Genomic DNA, 17,713 nt, shown 5'->3' with positions numbered 1-17,713 from the left:
CATCCCAGCCCCCTGTAGGGTGAGGTGTGGCTCAGCAAGCAGGATGCTTAGAACGGGCAGCAACTACAGGGCAGCTGCCCCAGAACCCTGTGGGGCTCGTCAGCAGACACCAACAAGAAAGGTGAGAACAGGTTAATGAGCCTCTTTGGTCATTCAGAGGAGCGGCAGTATATACCTCTTACAAGAATAAAAGGATGTGAAAGGCATCACGTGAAATTTCACAGTGCAAAGGATGAAGGAAAGAGCCCAAGAGCAGCAGTGCTGGGTAAGGACAGAGGCTCTCCCGCTCTGTCTCTCTCTCCAGCTGAGACCACTACTAGGTACGTAAGAGAAATCAGTGGACACAGAGTCTTCCAGAGTCATCCTTCCCTGCCACCCGCTTCCAGCGCCCAGGAGTCACCAGTGCAGGAGCTTCCCCAGGTGAGGCTTGTGTGGGAACCATGTGCACCTACCTGTGGTGGGTTTGTCCAGCTCCTGGCTGTGCCCCGCCAGCACCCCGTGCTGAGAGCTCAATGGATTATCCACAGAGAGTGTGAAAAGAGCACTGCTGTTGCTCTTAAACTTCTACCTGAGCATTTCAGGGATGCACATGGAACAGGAGCCCTTGGGTTGACCCTGGCAATGCCGCAGTGGGCTGTGAGGGGGATGTTTCTAACCAAATTTGTCTAGGGGTGCTGGGTCAGCCTCCCTGAAGAAGAAGGAGGCTTTAAAAGACCTTCAGGGACTCCAGGGGATCAGTGCACTTCTAATGCTACAGGGGTAGCTTTACAAGAAGGAGAGGAGCTCAGGGGCTTAGTAGCTTTCAATGCTGCCCAGTTTGATAGTTCCTTTCCAACAATTTAGGAGTTTGGCTAACACAATGGCTATGCTTGGAGTGGGATGCCTTTTCTTTTCCCATCCTTCTGGCTGTTATCTTGATGACTCTCCCCTCTGCTTCCAGTAAGAAAGGATGCACGAGCAAGTCCTTCCTTAGCAGGGCATGGAGCCAGTCTGCCTTATCAGGCACAGAAGAGCCAGCCAGGGACTTTCCATTCCTTGCTGCTGTGCTCTTTTAGGAATACCAGCCTGGTACATCTTACATACTTCAGAGACTTCCCTAGCTCCCCCTGTGCACTCTCGGCAGTTCTGTCCCAAAAGAGTTTAGCTTGACTTTCTTTGATGGCATTTTCCTGTTCCTCTTAAGCCTCTGCCTGGAAATCCTTGGACAGGGGTATCCCACAGGAAAACTGGGAAGGACAATGCTGTTCTGGAGCAATACAGCCCCTTTGTTCCACAGGGAAGCCCTCAAAAACCCAGCCACTGTGGCCTCCTCCAGCTTTCCTTTGCAAGCAGCTGAGAAAAAGTCTCACTTTGGAGTTCTGTTGTTTGGCTCTTTGCCTGTGCTGTCCCTGATGGCTCATGCAAGTACGGCATGGAGCTGCAGACCCTCTTCACACCAGAGCTGTACCAAGACTTGATCTCCTGGCTGTCAAAGACAGCCCATTGTAGCAGCTCCATATCAAATCCCTGCAGAACTACCAGCCATCCACCTTCACACATACTGTCCAGAACAGGAGAGCAGGAAGAGAGGGAGAAATGTAGCAGGAAGAGAGGGAGAAATGTAGCAGGAAGAGAGGGAGAAATGCAGCAGGAAAAGAGGGAGAAATGCTGAGCAGACTGGGGCTGTTCAGTCTGGAAAATACTGACCCAGAGGCTTTTGTGTAAGTACAAGCAGACATAGTCAATGAAGGACAAGATCTGGACCAGGAGGAATTCTTTCCCAGAGTGCACTGAAGGGGTTCTGGAAACAGAGAGGGCAATGACCCTCCTGAAGCCCAGCCAGAGTCCTTGGAACAAAGCACCTCAGGGTCACATTCACAGGGGTGAATGCCCTGTTCTCTCCCTACCTTTGCCTGCAGGCAGCACAAGAAAGGCTGCAGCCTCAAAATTAGTGGTGCAAGTGAGGCAGAGCCCTCTGGAAACCTGGAAGGTTCTGCTCATCATGGATTTGTCCCAACTGCTGGCACAGCTCATGATGAATGGCCCCAGCCTGTTCCAGCACACCACAGCCCCCCAGCATTTACTTTAGACAGCTGCAGCACAAGGAAGACAAATGAGCTCCAGAGAAACCCAACCTTCTGTTGGCCCCCTCTGTCTCTATTTACATGTCTGTTTTCTTCTCCAAGGCCATGCATCTCCTTTGTTTAGGAGAGTGTCTGGCTTCTGATCTCGTTCCAGATATTTTTTTGCTTGAGTCCTTCCTTATTCTGTTAGAGCACTGAGCAAAGAGACTTGAGGGCCTGCTTTGATTAGAACTCCCTTGACTCCAGTGCTTCAGACCTTGCACCAACTCAAAACCATGGCCTCTGCTTGGCACTACCCTGGGGCCAGGCGGTGCCCATCTCCTGCCAGCCAAACTTTCACAGCTGCCTGCCACTCCAAATCTTGGAAACATCACAAGGGTGAGGATATACCACGAAGTGGAATGGTCTCCATCTCTCTGAGATCTCCAGAGAGAGAAAGAGCCTTGCAAGGGCTTCCCCCTCAAGATGAGCCTGAGCTGTGCCCTTGCACCAAGCCTGGGCTGAGCATCAGGATGCTGGCGATACACCCATGCACTCCACCAGAGCATGCAGCAGCATGAGAGCTCTGCGGGGAACCCAGCCCTGCGAGGACAGGTGGTCTGGGAAGTGTTTGGCAAGATGGGAACAGTGTGTTCTGCCAGCTAGCTCTCCAGCTTCAAACCAGCCTTTATTTATCCCTGAGCAAGGCTGCACAGCTGCTTTCAAAAGGCGTTTGATGCTAAACTCCTTGGCTCCACGTTCACCCTGAAGAGCTCTTTTCTGTTATCTCTTTGGGTTGCTTTCTTTTTTTTTCTCAAGCCCAAACTCAAATTATGCTGGTGAAACTGAGCCAAGCCTGCCAAGGCCTAGCATGTGGCCCAGATGGTGACAACAAGAACGCTGGTTTTCACTGCTGATGGTTCACACTCTGTTATTATCATCGCACAGCTTGCTCCACTTCAAAGGTACTGCTAATGGAAGACACACAAGATCTGTTTCTTTCAGTCTGCCTTGGCAAGCTCTCCCCATGCTCCCAAGGCACCTTCTTCACATGGGCACTAGGTCAGATCCTGGGTTTGCATCCAGGACCAAGGTTTTCTTGAGACCACAGGAAGCCTCACATCAAGCATCCAACAAGTAAGTGGGGGCTTCAGAGTGTAACTCCATCCTCCCTTCTCCACCTTTCAGAGAGGTTCCCAAGGTCATGGGAAGTGAAGGATTTCATGTAGCCCTCAGAAGTACACAATAAGGGAGAGAAATTCCACCTCACCCCCTAGGAACCTGTTAGGACAGTATAACAGGGGGAAAAAAAGGATTAGGAAGGACTGCCTGGGGTCATCTAACCCATGCTATGCTGAGCCAGAGCCAGCACTACTTCCAGTTTCTTACAAGCTCTGGTATAATTGTAGAAGTTTCGGGCAGCGGACATGCAGCATTTCTTCATCCGCCTCTTCCTGCTAAATGGAATTTCCCCCAAAGCCCAACCCCTGTGGTTTCTCAACTTATCAGAATTAAACTCAGTACTTCTTTTCACTTTCTCCTCACTATATCTGTGCACTTGGAGAGCGTGTCATCCATTCCTGGAAGCAAGATTAACTCAAGATCCTTCAGCCTGTTGTTTGAGGCCACATCATCCAGACCTCTGATCAAACTCACTGCTGTCCTCCACAACCCTCCCAAGTGTGTGCACACCTTTCCAGAGTCCAGCTGTCCCATCTGGATTTTTACAATTCATGCACTACAGGACCACTCATGAGTGATGTCCAAAATCCTCACTAGAGAAATCTCAGAGAAAAATCAAGCAGCTGGCCCTGCTGAAAGGGAAGGGGATGGTGCTGGGATGCAGTGACAGCAAGCTGCAGGACATGTATCCCCTTTTCCTCTTCCCAGCAGCTGCAACACAACCCCCACTTCTCCCATTAGCACTGCACCAGCTGCCAAGTTGGGCTGGGGGCCTGAGCACCTCTTGGTATGAGGCTGACTCACAAATGGCTCTTTGTGGTGATTTTCTGCTTCAGTCTGCAGTAACTCAGTTTTGAGCACCAACTCACAGCACACAGGCATGCCAGGAGATGCTATTTTTTGCAACAAACCACCTGTGTTGGATTTGCTGGCAGCAGGGCTAGTGAGCAGTTTAGAGAGGTAGAGAGCATCCCTCCTACCATCCTCTGTCAAGCTGCAAAGTATCTGCTGCTGCAAGTGTCTGTACTGCAGTGGGGGACAAAGCAGTGCAAACAGGACAGAGCCTCCCTATCCAAAGTGAGGAGTGCTGAGCTGAGTGACAGCATCTCCAGGATCTGCTGCCCTCCTGAAGCCAGCTGAATCCCACAGGCTCAGCAAAGAGCCATTGCACAGTACAGACACAGCCTTCAGAAGCAGCTGGGTTCAACACAGCAGATTTCAGCCCTGCTTTCACCCCAGGCAGGCGATGAAACCCACAGCCCTGTTGGCTCTGACACTGGGAATTCCCTGGGGTAGCTGTCCTTGGCAGGGTCAGAGGACAATGCAGTGGCTGGGAAATGAAACCAAGCACTGTGAGAAGAGGCTGAATCTGTAGTTGTAGCGTATCCGGGACACTTCTGCATTTGTTCTTTGCAGCGCAGTGGCTGTCATCCATCACCGTAAACCCTGCCTGGTGCCTTTCCAAAAGCTGTGTCAGCTAAATGAAAAGGTGGGAAACTATAAGTTGCAGGTACTTTCAAGGAAAGCACTTGATTTATTTGCCAAAGACCACCTCAGCAGCTCACATTTGTGGAGCATTGTCCCTCCCACAGAGAGCAGAAAGTCACAGCTTGATAATTTAAACAGGATTAAGGAGTGTCCATGTAAACACAGTTGTGGGCTTGCAGTGTGGGGACAGTCCATGCACATCCCAGCAGAGGAGGGGCTTTCCCAGCCATAACATCTGCAAGAAAGAAAATGTTGTTTTCTGTGGGAAAGTGGGAAAGTGGGAAAGAATACAATATCTTTGGAGAAAGGAATGACCAAAGGCTGCAGCAGGTGAACTTCCCAAGCCAGGAAGCTTGTGGAACACCACACCTTGAAAATCTGCATTGACACAGCACAGCTGCCAGATCCTCTGGACAGGCACAGAACAGTCACTGTGCCAGTAAAATCTATCTAGGGCAGAAGGATCCAAGGAAACTGGGCAGAAACTGGGCAGCAGGGGCCCAAGCAGACAGAGGGAGACAGCAGGATTAGAGGTTTGTGCTTGTTAGATCTAAAGAAAGATTGCAGGAAGAGCCCCTGGGTCTGCCTTAATATCACCAACCTTCTGGCTTTCCCTTTTCACCATGGACAAGGAAAGATTTCACATGCTTAGGGGTATGATGCATCCCAGCCAGCCTCAGGCTGCACACCAATTTCACAGATTCATGAGAAGGTCCAAAATCTTCTCATCTTTTCTTGCCCCATGGCTGTCCCTCTCATCCCAAGCAGAGCTAACCAGATCTTTACTAGCCCCTCCAAGTCCCATCCCTGCAGTCTGAGCTGGTGGTGATCCCTCACCTCAGTCTCTGACAGAAAAAGCTCTGTTTTTCCCTGAATCAGGCCATTTTGCTGTGGTTGCAGAGCAATTGAGAAAAGAAGGGAGGATAGGTTCCCCCCAGCCTTCTGTGGCTGGGCAGGCACTGTGGAGAGCAGAAGAAAGCCTTACCTAGAGGCACAGCTAAGCAGGAAAACAGGAGGGAGAGGTGGGGAGGGCCATAGAAATGGCACTGAGCCTCCTGTCACTGCCTACTGCTTGTTCCAGAGGGATGGGTAACGGGTACTTTCCAGAGCATTCTGTCAGCAGGTTAAGTGTTCTCTTTGCTTGTCCTCCTGGTTTTGTCTTTATCTCCAGCTTTTACTGCTACTGTGCATAGAGAGAAGATGGGTGCATCTGAAGGCAGAGAGGATGGGTCCCCCCTTCCTTTCCAAAGGGTGTTCTGAGCTCTGGAATCTGGGCAAAGCTGCGCCTGGCTTGTGGTTGAGCCCACACTGCAATGAGCTGTAGTTCCTGCTACTTCTAAAAACACAAAGCAGAGTCAAGTTCTGTCTAGGCACAAAGGTCTCCATATAAGACAACTTTTGGGCTCAATTTGACTCCAGGAGTTCAGGCCAGGGAAATCCCATGCTCCAGTCCTAGGGATGAGGCCATGGAGGTGCAGGCTGGGCAATGCCACCAGGGAGAGTTCAGCTGCAGGAGGAGCACGGCAGGAATGGCACCAGCTCCTTCTCGGAACCACACGGCCTGGCTAAGAGTGCTGGCATCTTCCCACAGGACAAATCTCAGCACAAAGTGTCCAGACAAGCAGCAGTGGTGATGATATGCTGGAAATGAGGGGGGAGCAAGCAGGGGCCTGAGGATGAGAGATGCCAGGTCTGGATCCTCTCCATCATCCACACATGTTGTTTAGGCAAGAGCTAACAGTAAAACGGAACAGACTAAAGGGGCTTTTCCTCATCTGGCTTCCCACCCTTCCCAACCATCCATGTCTCATCTCCTCAGATAAATCCAGACAGGTCCCTGAGCCTCTGCCAGCTGGATCTGGCACTTGTGCCAAGGTAGAGCAGCCCCTTGCCTTGGCACCACGGAGAAGAGACCACCAGAATGGGGCACAACTGGCCCCTGCACTGGCAAATGTGCCCAGGGCATGTCCACAACTCCTGTTGACTCTTGCACACCCAGGAGTCCTGTGAAGAAGCTGAGTGAAGGCTGTGAGAGGCAGAACAGCTTTTAGCCTCTGTGGTGCTGCTCACCTTGCCTGCAGGTCCGTGTGGGGAGGATGCAGCCACTTCCTTCCCAGTCACTCCAGAAGCAGCATGTGCAACACATGGGGGATGCTGGCTACAGAAGAAGCCCCCGTACACCATCTCTTTGGAGGCAAGGGACAAAACCAGTTCCAGTAAAATGCCTGGAAAGGGTATCAGGGCACTAAGGGAGGCCAACGTAGCATTTACCTTGGTGCCTTGCTCTTGCTGCAGAGAAGCAGATGGGTGCTTTTGCCATGGAACCTTCAATCCTACCTCCCAGCTGGGTATGTCTGTGCCAGGTCAGACACCTTGAGACCGCAGCAGGTTGTGCCTGCTGTGTCTGGTGCCCCTTGAACTCAGCCTGTGAAGCATCCAAGACTGCTTTCACCATGCCAGGCACATGAGTGCTCTCATGATCCCAGCTGTGAGTGCTGGCTGTCAGGGAGCAACCCAAAGCCTGCTCAGTTTGCTTGCATAGATGTAACCTTGTCCTTTCTCTCCTGCCTTGTGCACAGTCACCAAGAGAGCAGCAGTTTTGCCAGCTCCCTGTGAAAACTTCACAGTTATAGCATCTTGTTACTCCACAACATGTGAAATACAGGTCTCAGCTTTGAATAGAGGGCTACAGGTGATTCAGTCAATGCTCCAGAGCCAAGGTAATCCCTGCACGTAACTCCAGAGCTACTGAGGGCATGTCTGCACTGTACTGCAGTGGATACTGGTCCTGCACCACCCATCCCTGAGGATGCAGTGAGGGTAGGAAAAGAGCAGAAAAAACATGTCTGGGGAGTGAGAAACAGGAGGACTTTTTTACTGAAACTAGCTTTGGGTTGGGAACCGATGTTTTTGACATGGCAGTGACTAGCTGCTTTCCCTAAGGAAAGTGGCTGCTTCCTTCTGAAGAGATCATTGACATTTTGAATCAGAGAAACTCACTCCCTAGTTTACTGAGCACTGAACCAGTCTGGTTTTGACAGATTTCCAAGAGGAGTTGGGCTCTGGACAGGGGGGAAAGGCTGCTGCAGGGCTGGAGGAGGGACAGGAGCCAGGGTCACGTACCTGGTCCAGGGCAGCATCTCCTCTTGTCCTCCCCTGGGGGGTAAGAGCAGCATGCTGCCAGAGCTGGGATCTGGATCAACACCCACTTGAGAACCATGGCAGACAAGGACCTACCAGGGATCTGTGGTGTGCAGCTGCATTGCTCTGAGGAGAACACATCTACTGCTCCCAGGAGAGATGGGAATCCTGGGCTTTGCAACCATGCTCCTATGGGCTGATTGGCCAAGACATCCCTCAAACTCTTATGGAAATAGACTAACCTGCTTCCAGCATCCCAGAGATCAGTGCAAGCCCCTTCTCCCTCATTTTTCCTGGTCCAGAACACTGTTCTCCTTGTCATGGTAGCCTGCAGCCAAGGACGAATCTGATCCATCCCAGGCTAAGCCCCTCTGGCAGTCCCTGTCCTTCACAGGGACCAGCTCCAGCTGCAGCAGCTCAGCCTCAGAGCAGATCCATGCCAAACATCCTCCCCCTCCCCAGTCACGGCCCCCTCACAGGTCACTGAGCGAGCAGCAGGAAGGCTTCTGTCCAAGCCAGCGCCAGTTATTCTCATTTCCTACTCACACTGTTTGTCTTGGCCTCTCTTCCCATACCAGCCTTCCTTCTCTTCCTTCTTCTGCCCAGGATTGAATTGCTGGGGCTGTCACTATAGTTAATGATCTGGGACAGAGCTGGTGCTCTGGGAGAGTCACGCTCAGAGACATCTGAGCCCTGGGCAGTGTGTGGGCAGATACCAGGGAGGAGGACCCCAGAGGGGAGAACACCTGAAAGAGAAACAAGCCACCAACTGAGTGAGCCAGGCAACCAGGGGAGGAGAAGGGACAGGACTAAGCTTGCATCCAAGAGGTGTCAGCAAAAAGCCATCAGGTACCTGGGCACTCCCCGGCTTGAACAGCCCAGCCACAGCACCACTATGGATGCCATTCCCTGAGGGCTGGTGGCCATGCTCCCCCTTGCCTTCAGGAATAGTCCTGGTCCATTTCACTCCCAACCTGTGCCCAGGCATGCTGGCTAGCACCAAACCCGACTAATTTAATGATGTAGAGAGACACACAGTGGTGCTTGGGAGGAGAGGGCGGTGCCTGCCTCTTGGACATACAAATCCCACTTGTGCGTGTTCCACCCGTGCTTCAGCTGGACAGAACAGCCTTGTTCAAACATCACATGGCCTGGGCAGAAGCGGACATAAGGACAGTCTGAGATAGTAAGACCTTAGTCTGAGTGCACAGCAGACCCAAGGCTCAGGAGGAAAACGGGCACAGTCTCTCAGCCTACTGTTGATGAGTGGCAGGAGCAGAGGGGCTGCCATCTGTGCCTTACCCATGGATGTGCCCAGGAGTAGGTGTCTTTGCAGCCTCCATTGCCCCAAAAGCTCATCTTTCTGCTCACCTGCACCCCAGCTGCCAGCAAGAACTGACCTGCTGGAGTAATCAACCACACTGTTCCTCAGTTTCCCTTTACTGCAAAGACAAAGCTGCAGCTCTTCCTGCAGCTCTTCTTCCATGTCCCATGCTCCTGTGGAAGCTGAGAGATGGAGAGCTCCAACCCAGCATCTGCACAGGCAGGACTGAAGTGGTTCAGGCTGCATGATGCAACACTGGCATGCTCCCTCCTTCCCCATCCCAGCACACCTTTCCCCAGGGACCTGCTCCTGTAGCCCGGTTGAGCAGTGCAGAGCAGGGCACTTGTTTTGCCACTGCGCTGAGAGACTCCCAGGAGAGACCTGCAGCCCAGCTGCTGTGTTTCTCACCCCTATGAATCCTCTTTCCTTCTCCCCACATCTCAGCACAGCCCCCTTGCCACTGCAGCACAGTAGGCAATGCTGTCTGCTCACCACACACTCCACATTGGCTTTCAGGCTCAAACACAAGGCGTGAAAACTACCTGCTGGTTTTTCTTTTTATTTAACAAAATCACAGCACAATAAAAAAAATTTTAAAAAGAGAGTAAAGAAGCAGTATACACATGGAATTGTTGCAATGAACAGACCTAGCAGCAAATAACAGACCTAGCAGCAAATAACCTGAGAGTAGCATGACCTCTAGGCATGGTCAGGGGGCAGGGGATAAGAGCCACCTCACTGCCTGCTGCACATTAGTGGCTCTATTTCTACCCTTGAAAGGAAAGGCAGAAGGGAAACAGTGCAGGGAATCCAGGAGTGAGAGAGGAACCACATCAGCCATGCATTTTCCAAGGGCATCTGGGTTGTGCTTGGCGAGGATCAGCACAATGCGTGGCCACTGTGGAACCTCTCCATCATTCTCCTCCATCCCCACACTGCCCTGTGCTGGCAACCCTTCCCAGGGATGCAGAAGGACTGCAGGCTGGGGCTCACAATGGAAAAAAAAGGGATCAGGCTAGAGCTGGAGGTCACAGCCGCTGTGCTGAAGGGAAGTCTGAGACTCCCCAGCTCACCTCGCAGATCAGTCCATCAAGTAGCTTCCAGACTGCAAAGGTGATGGAGTCCAGCAGCTTCTGGCTCAGGCTGTCACAGGTTGCTGGATCACACCAGGGACAGAGGGAAAAAGAGAGAGCAGACAGGGCTCTGCCCAGCCCCACACACTGGCATGAGTCTCAAGGAGGGTCAGCCCTGAGACTGGAGGTGGAAGCAGGTTGGCTCCATTAGTATCAGATTCACGGCTGGGAGCTGGTCCCACTCCAGCTGTTGAGACCAGCCAAGGGCTTCTTTGGGACCTACTTGCCTTGGTGTTTGGCCTGGGGAAGTGAAAAACCCAACTGGTATTAGTGTGCTCCTTGGGCAGGAGCCTCCCCAGAGTCCCTTCCTCTGCTGGACAAGCCATGGTGGGGATGGACCTGTCAGGGCTTGCAAAGCGCCCACCAAACTCATCACAAGCCCTCCCCACGAATTTGCACAAGCAGCAGACTCCAAGGTTGCAGGGCAGAAGTGAGGAGGGATTTTGCTCCCGGTGCCATTTCCATGGCACACGCCAGGCTCAGAGAAGAGTGACACTGGGTAGACAAAAGTCCCAGGGATGCATTTATTTGGGGTGGAAGAGGGACTGCTGAGGAGACAGACTGGTCCCAGTTGGAAGGGGGAAGGATGGAGACCAAGACAAATTATTCATGGCTCAGTAGATCATGTCCCTGCTCTTCCCAGCAGCCCAGTCGCACTTGGAAAAGCCTCTCTGGCAGTGGATAACCCCCGCCACAGGTGACCTCACGCCTGGCTGAGAACAGGGATGGTTCTTACCCTCTGGGCAGAGCTGGCATCCAGCCTCTCTCGGAGACGAATCACCCACAGGGAATGGAGGGGTGCACAGAGGCGCTTGCCCTTTGTGGTGATGAATCTTCCAGGCCCATGAGGAGAAAAAGTAAGATGTAGTGAGCAGGACACCCCATGGATGCTCAAGAACAGCTCAAGCTCTCACCCAATGCCTACCTCACTGCCCTGCTCCATCTCTACCTTCAGATGACTTTCTCCCCTGGCTTTTGTCTCATGCTCTCCCCTCTCAGCTGCTCCCCCTCTGACTGAGCCTCTGGACCTCCAGGATCTCTTCCGCTACTCTCCCTATTCCTTTGCCCTCAAATCCAGCTCAATGTCCCTCCTCCATCCTCCTCTGCCTCCAATCCTGCCTCCCTGCAAGGTCCATCCCTTGGCCATCATGAGGCCTTCTCCCTCAGCCATCACCACGTGGGCTCTTACATGGCAGCAGGGATGTCGCAGCCGTCCTGCACCAGCTGGAGCCGATAATCCTGCACGATCCGCCGCGGGATGGGCGTCTCGCTTGTCCGCAGGCAGCAGTCCAGGACGTTGTTCCCGCCATGCACTGGAGAAGGAACACACCATGCAGGCTGAGGTCAGCTGCACCACTCCCAGCTTCCCTGGAGGGTGAAGGGGCTGCGGCGGGATGGTGCCTGCAGGAATGGTGCTGCACGCTGCCCTGGCTGGGCACACAGACACCATCTTTATTGTGCTCACACCCCAGTGCCAGGAGCCCTTTGCCCCCTTCCAACAGAGAGCAAAGGAGATGGGGAACACTAAACAGGCAGAAGGCAACCCTTCGGCATGACTGTGTCCCTCCTGCACCCCGGCTAGCAAGGCAGGACACAGCAGTCTTTATTTACCCCACGTCAGGGTGCTGCAGTACAGACACACATTTCCGAGGGGCTGGGGATGGCTTCAGCTTTATTTACTGAAGCAATCATAGGTTTGGCAGCCACCCCACCACCAGCGCCCCCCCCTCCCCGCCCCCCCACGGATCATTCTTGTGACAGCTGAAGGACATACCTGTCTGCACTTCCCTGCAGAGAAGGAGATCCAGAGTCACCCTCCCAGAAAATGCTGTGTTCACTGCTAATGCCTGACAAGGCTGGCAGCGCCCACGGATGTCTGTAGCCCCCAGCAGCAAGGTCTGGTGCAACACCACAAGGCGTATGGACCCACCCCCAGCTTCCCACCACAGAGCAGAGGTTCTAATGTCACCCAACCAGACAGCTGTGACCTGTGCAAACGCCATGTCCAACACCAACAGCCCCTCAAACATGGACCCTGCCCTACCAGACACCTTCCCTCTGGCTCCCAGCCCTGCCGTTTGCCTCCAGGCTGCCCCACACCACAGGGTGAAAGGAATGTTCCCTTGGTGTACTGGGGAGAATGGGACCAAGGCAATCCCAGGCCAATGTGTGCAAGCTGGGCTAGGGCACTGGGAGGCAGGATTGCTCCATGGCCTTTCCCAAACTCACCTTCCCAGCCCCAGAGCCCCGCAGGCTCCTGTATGGACTTTGGGCAGGACAAAGTCCCTGTGGGACAGGTTACAAGAAGAGGATGCAGGAGGGCTGTGATAGAGCCCCAGCTACTTGTCCCTCTAAAAGTCTGCTGGAAATGCAAAAGAGAGAAGAAACTGAATTCTCTCCCTTCATTCCTTCACAAGAAAGGCAGCTTGAGAGGTCCCCTCTTACCATCCAGGATATGTCCCAGCACCAGGAGACTGAGGCAGAGAAGGTGAAGCTGCTGCATTTTGCTGCTGAGTCTGGCAGAGGATGGGCTGGAGGCGATGGAACTCCAGGCAGGAGAGGTGAGCTCTGCACAGCTTCCTTGTGCTCTGCTGCTGCTCCCCGCTGCTTATATATCCTTCCAGCCCATGACTTTCACTTTCTTTTGGAGAAGGTTGGGAGTTTGCAACAAGTCTTGCCACAGGCTGGATTTTAATCTTTGAGCAGTTCCCGAACATCCCAGCAGCTGCTTTCCCTGCAGCCAGCTGCTCCATAGTCCTGTAGCCAAACACTCTTGCCCTCTCTGCCAGCACTCAGGCCACAGGTGATGCTGGTCAGGACCAGGCACATCCAGGGTCACTTTACCTTGTGAAAGCACCCCAGGGCCCTGGGATGGCGCATGGGGCATCTCACCCCACACATTTCCCAGTCTCTTCTCCAAGACAACTCTGGGACATTCACATTAAATATTGCATAGACTCAACCCTCTGATGCTATGGGGGGTAGAACTTGACTCACCCCATTTTGGGGGTATATGTTGCTACAGGGGTGATGTCTGTCTCCCCCCCAGAGTCTCCCCATCTGATTGCTGGGGCCTGGCTGTCTCTCCCTGCCCTCCCTGATGCCTGCATGGGGGCATATCCGAAGCCAGCAGAGAGAGGAGAGCCCAGTACTGCAGCATGCCCCTCCCCAGGGCCAAGATCTCACAGGCCAAAAGACAACCTGATGTGCAGGTGTCCCAGAAAATGGGTTCTTGGCCAAAAGCAGCTACAGAGCTTCCTGTAAACAGGTTTTCTCCATGCAAGAGCAGAAATCCCCCGTGGAGGCTGTGTGCATGGTGCGGGCTGCCAGCAGCTCACCCTCTGCGTGGGCACTGCCGAGAGAGAGGACCAGCACTCCCGCTTTGAATCTTCACAGGAGCACAGGGACGGGGGTTGTTTCTCCTTGGTACGGTGACTCACCACCGTGCCAGTGCCAGTGCCACCTGCAGTGATGTCCCTTAAACCAGGCTGCTTCAGTCCCTTGTGGGAAGCAGAGAGCACTGGGGTTGTCAGCCCAGGGAAGGAAGGCTCACTGCTGTCAGCAGCTGCTCTGTAGGGGATTGGAGGCTTGCCAGAGTCAGGGTCTTCTGTGAGGGGCCCAGGGGCAGGACAAATGTAAAGGTACCAGATGCACGCAGATAAATTCCCACTGACAACAGCAAAAATACTTAGCAACACAGGTGAACGAAGTCTGGAGCAGAGTCTCTATGCCTGCACCTTTTCCCTTGCTCAAGCTTTGGACTGTCCTTGCACCTCAGTGGAGAGCACTGTGGACAAATATCTACCCGGCTACAAGGCACAGAGCTGGGACCCAGGGACCTCAGTGAGTCCCTCTGCTCCTCTCAACAGTAGGAGAGGCTCTGCCCCTTCCCCACTCCATGGTAAGAAGCAAGAGGAGACTCCAGCCATGCCACCAGACATGGTGCTGTATGCGTGCATTGGCACCAGCACCGTCACCAGCTTGATATGTGGGGTGATCCCCTCCATCAGGAAAGCATTGCCTCTGTCTGTTCCTGTGCCCTGGCAAGCCAGCGCTGTGGGGAAGGGATCAGGCGGGGGCTGGTGGGCAGGAGGAGTAGCACAAACAGGATGTGCCAGCTTAACTTCAGTCAGCACCTGCTGACACTCACAAGCCAGCAGAAGGCGAGTTTAGGTGGTGGAGGATTAGCGTCTGCCATCAGCCCTGGGCTCCCTGCAGGTTTGGGGATGTAGTCTGGTTCTGCAACCTGGTCTCTACTTGATCTCCTCAGAGCGCTGCCAAAGAGATGTCACAGCAGGGAGGCTGACAGCTCCTGGTTGCTGGTGGCCAGAACTGCTCCTAACCCAGAGCCAGCTCCTCGCTGGGGGTTGGTCTGATGGTGTGGAGCCCTCTGCAAAGAGTGGGTCCCAAGAGCAGAGCCTTGACCCACTGGCAAGAGGTGCTGGGGGTGCTGCCTGGCAGCAAACCCACATCTCCTTGCATGTTCAGTGTGTTTGACAGATCTTGGAGCACAACCAAGGGTTACTGGGTGTCCCGTGCTGTGGGACTCCCCTCCAGGCACTGCTGGGTCCTGCACTCCATGGCAAGCAGGAGTGTCCCCAGCTACTACTTCCCTGGCACAAGGTTCTCCCGCCTGCTGCTGGCTCCCAACTGGCTCTACACCAAAAGGAGCATGCTGAGTTGGGAATATATCTATCTGGGACTAAACCTCTTAGCCACCTCCGGCTGCAGGGGCCCCCTATCCCTTGAGCTGCCCACAGCCCTTCCAACTACATGGGCAGGAAAGGGAGGTTGTTCTTCCTCATGACAGTTGTCTGGGAGCCAAGTGGGTGAAAGCACAGCTTCTTCACACGCCTCTGCTCCCCAGGAAGAACATCAGAGAGTGAGGAAAGGGGCTTTCCGCCTGCATTGTGAAAGGGGAATGTGGTGGGTTTCCCCCCTCTACTGGGGTCAGTAGGATTTCTAAGAAAAGTGTAGTCATCTCTGAAGTGCATCCCTGTGGCATTCAGGAAGGTCAGCCATCCCCCCCACAGAACTGAGCCTCAGGAACCAGAAGAGGTGGTGTAGATGGGAAAGACAGCAATGCTTCAGGGTCCAGGGTTCCCAGAGGCACAAGCTGGCAGGGGATTTGGTGGGGATGAGGGAAGAGCATTGTGTGCACTGACTCATTTAAACCTCTTCCTGAGCAATTAGGGAGCACTGGAGCTCCAGCCCCAAGGACACCACAGGATAGAGCATGAAGCATCCATGAGCACTCACTCCTGCAGAAACCTCGATAATGCAGTTGTTAATTAAAGTGGAAATCAGAAGGAACAAATGATCCCTGTGGGAAATCCAACACATGAAAATGTAAACGGACCATGTGGGTATCACCTTCACCCCTGGGCTCTCCTCAGGGAGCACTGGCCATGCTGCTGCCTTCCTTGACACCTGATGGCCCGCAGGAGCCCCTGGGACAGCTGGTTCCCGGGCTGTCTGGTAGTGGTCTGCCTTCCACCTCTGAGCTACGGAGCTGGAAAGGACGAAGGGGGAATTTCAGCAAATTCCAGCTACAGCCAGTCCCTGGGGTGGGATCTGGCCTGGATGCATTCATTTTGTTGGGAAATTCTGGGCAAGCACTAAAGCTGCTTCAATTCCCCTTGCAACACCCAGCTCGTGGCAGCCTCACACAGCTCCTACCACATTCCCAGTCCTGGTGTAGCACAGGGACTGAGGCCACAGCAGGGCTCAGGGCCCCACTGGATCTCCTCTAGCTGAGTTAACACAGTCATTCTGATTTAAATGGAGATAAGGGGGGAAAATTTAATAAGCATGGCTTTGCCCAGAGGTCACCATGAGTGATGAGCAGCAGATCCAAGAGCCTTCATTCGTGTCTTGCTCTGCACTCCTAGGCAAGTGACCATCTCCCAGGATCCATGCAACACATGTATCCCTCAGCATCACCCTTGGGCTGCAGTTTCCCAGCCAGATGCTTCCTGCAAATAGCACGGAGATGTCAGTGGCCAGGTGGGATGCCCCCAGCCCTTCCTCTCTGCCACCTGTCCAGGGATTCCAGAGGGGATGGCTGGGGACATCTCGAAGACCTGTACAAAAAGCAGCCCACAGCAATTTCCTTGACATCTCCTGTGTCAGGCTTGGCAGGGAAGGATGCCCGGTGAGGCTGCACACCAAATTCACCTGTGGACAGATCTACAAGCATATGGGACAGAACAAACTCTTGGGGGCTGCTCTCACTGCTCTGTTGGCTCTTTGACAATGGGCAGGGAGACCATGGAATTCTTGGTTTGTTGCAGCTCTGGGTCAGGGCTCAGGTTGGCCCAACACATGACATCCTCAGAGTAGAGCAGGTGCTTTCTGCAGCCCAGGAGCAGATCTGCAATGGGGAGACAAGGACTGGAGACAAGCAGAGGGACCTCAGTTTCTGGGGAAATGGAAGGAGGAATAGCAGCATGAGACACCCCAAAGCCAAGGATCTTTAGACAGCAAAACAAAAGGTGGGGGAAGGAGGACACCTGGGAGTTACATGTAGGCAAAAAAAGGGTTGAGAGGAAGCTCTGGGCTGTGCCCTCTAGGATGAAATGAGTGCCAGGAGATGGTCAGGACTGCGAAATACTTTGGGGCAGGAAGGGTGAGAGCCCCTATTGCCCACCAGCCACTTTTCCACCTCCTCTCTGCTCTGAAGACCATGGCAGACCTCAGGAGAGCAGTGTTGGTGGAGAGAACACCAAAGAACACCTTGAAGCTTTGCTTGGAAACCAAAGCCCCTCTAACACCCGTGCAGCCCCAAAAGCAGCCCTTGGTCCCCATGAGGCTGCTGCAGTACAGCCAGCTCCTGCTGCTGGGCAAGGACATGGCATGGAAGGACGGAGCTGGTGTGCCTTTGTCCAGGTGGGCCTTGCTGGAGCTCCGCCTGGCATCACAGCCCAGAGCGTTCCGCTGCTGGCACACCCCCAGAGCATTGTCTCCACCAGCTAATGACTTGAGTTAATCATTTGGCCTGGGCTCAAAACTTTCTTGGCCGTGTTCTGTCTTCTGTCTCGCCTGGCTGCTCTCTGCTGTCACTGAAGCATTTCTGCTCCAGGGTGGTTGAGCTTTCCTAACTTTTTGCTCAGCTTGACATTGTTGCAGCTTTCTTTCCTTCCCTGCAGACTGATTCTATGCCTAGGTGGGATTTTATACAGCCCTTGCCTACCTACTACCCCAGCACACACTTCATCAATACTGCCTTATCTTGGCAGATGGGGCAAAGCAGCAGGTTTTCCCTGCCCAGGCGTACAGCCATGCAAATCCTTCCTGCTGCTCCACTGCTGCACCGTCTTAGACCTTCTTCTTCACATCTCTTGTCCCAGCTGGGGTCTGTAGATTCAGGTCCTTTGTGACGAAGGAATTTTGGTGCCCACTGA

General features: G+C 53.6%; 1 protein-coding gene across 1 annotated transcript; it reads right to left on the bottom strand.

The window, feature by feature from the left end:
- Positions 1 to 9,716: 9,716 nt before the first annotated feature.
- Positions 9,717 to 13,197, bottom strand: CCL19 (C-C motif chemokine ligand 19). The gene is made up of 5 exons (XM_048291347.1): positions 13,155 to 13,197; positions 12,756 to 12,917; positions 11,500 to 11,623; positions 11,047 to 11,143; positions 9,717 to 10,550 (listed from the first exon to the last, which is right to left on the bottom strand). Exons 1-5 carry the CDS (start codon positions 13,195 to 13,197, stop codon positions 10,530 to 10,532), a joined length of 447 nt encoding a protein of 148 aa, XP_048147304.1. The 3' UTR covers positions 9,717 to 10,529.
- Between the last annotated feature and the right edge of the window lie 4,516 nt (positions 13,198 to 17,713).

This window comes from Corvus hawaiiensis, chromosome Z, assembly GCF_020740725.1.
Source record: "Corvus hawaiiensis isolate bCorHaw1 chromosome Z, bCorHaw1.pri.cur, whole genome shotgun sequence".
NCBI classification, from domain to species: domain Eukaryota; kingdom Metazoa; phylum Chordata; class Aves; order Passeriformes; family Corvidae; genus Corvus; species Corvus hawaiiensis.
The sequence above is the reverse complement of the archived record's forward strand: the minus strand, read 5'-3'. Positions and strand labels throughout refer to the sequence as shown.

Coding starts and splice junctions, on each gene's coding strand:
- CCL19 (XM_048291347.1), bottom strand. CDS start 13,197: ATGCCCCATGCGCCATCCCAGGGCCCTGGGGTGCTTTCACAAG. Junction 11,624..12,755: donor GCTGGGACATATCCTGGATG/GTAAGAGGGGAC, acceptor TTCCTTCTCCAG/TGCATGGCGGGAACAACGTC. Junction 11,144..11,499: donor TGCGACATCCCTGCTGCCAT/GTAAGAGCCCAC, acceptor TGGGCCTGGAAG/ATTCATCACCACAAAGGGCA.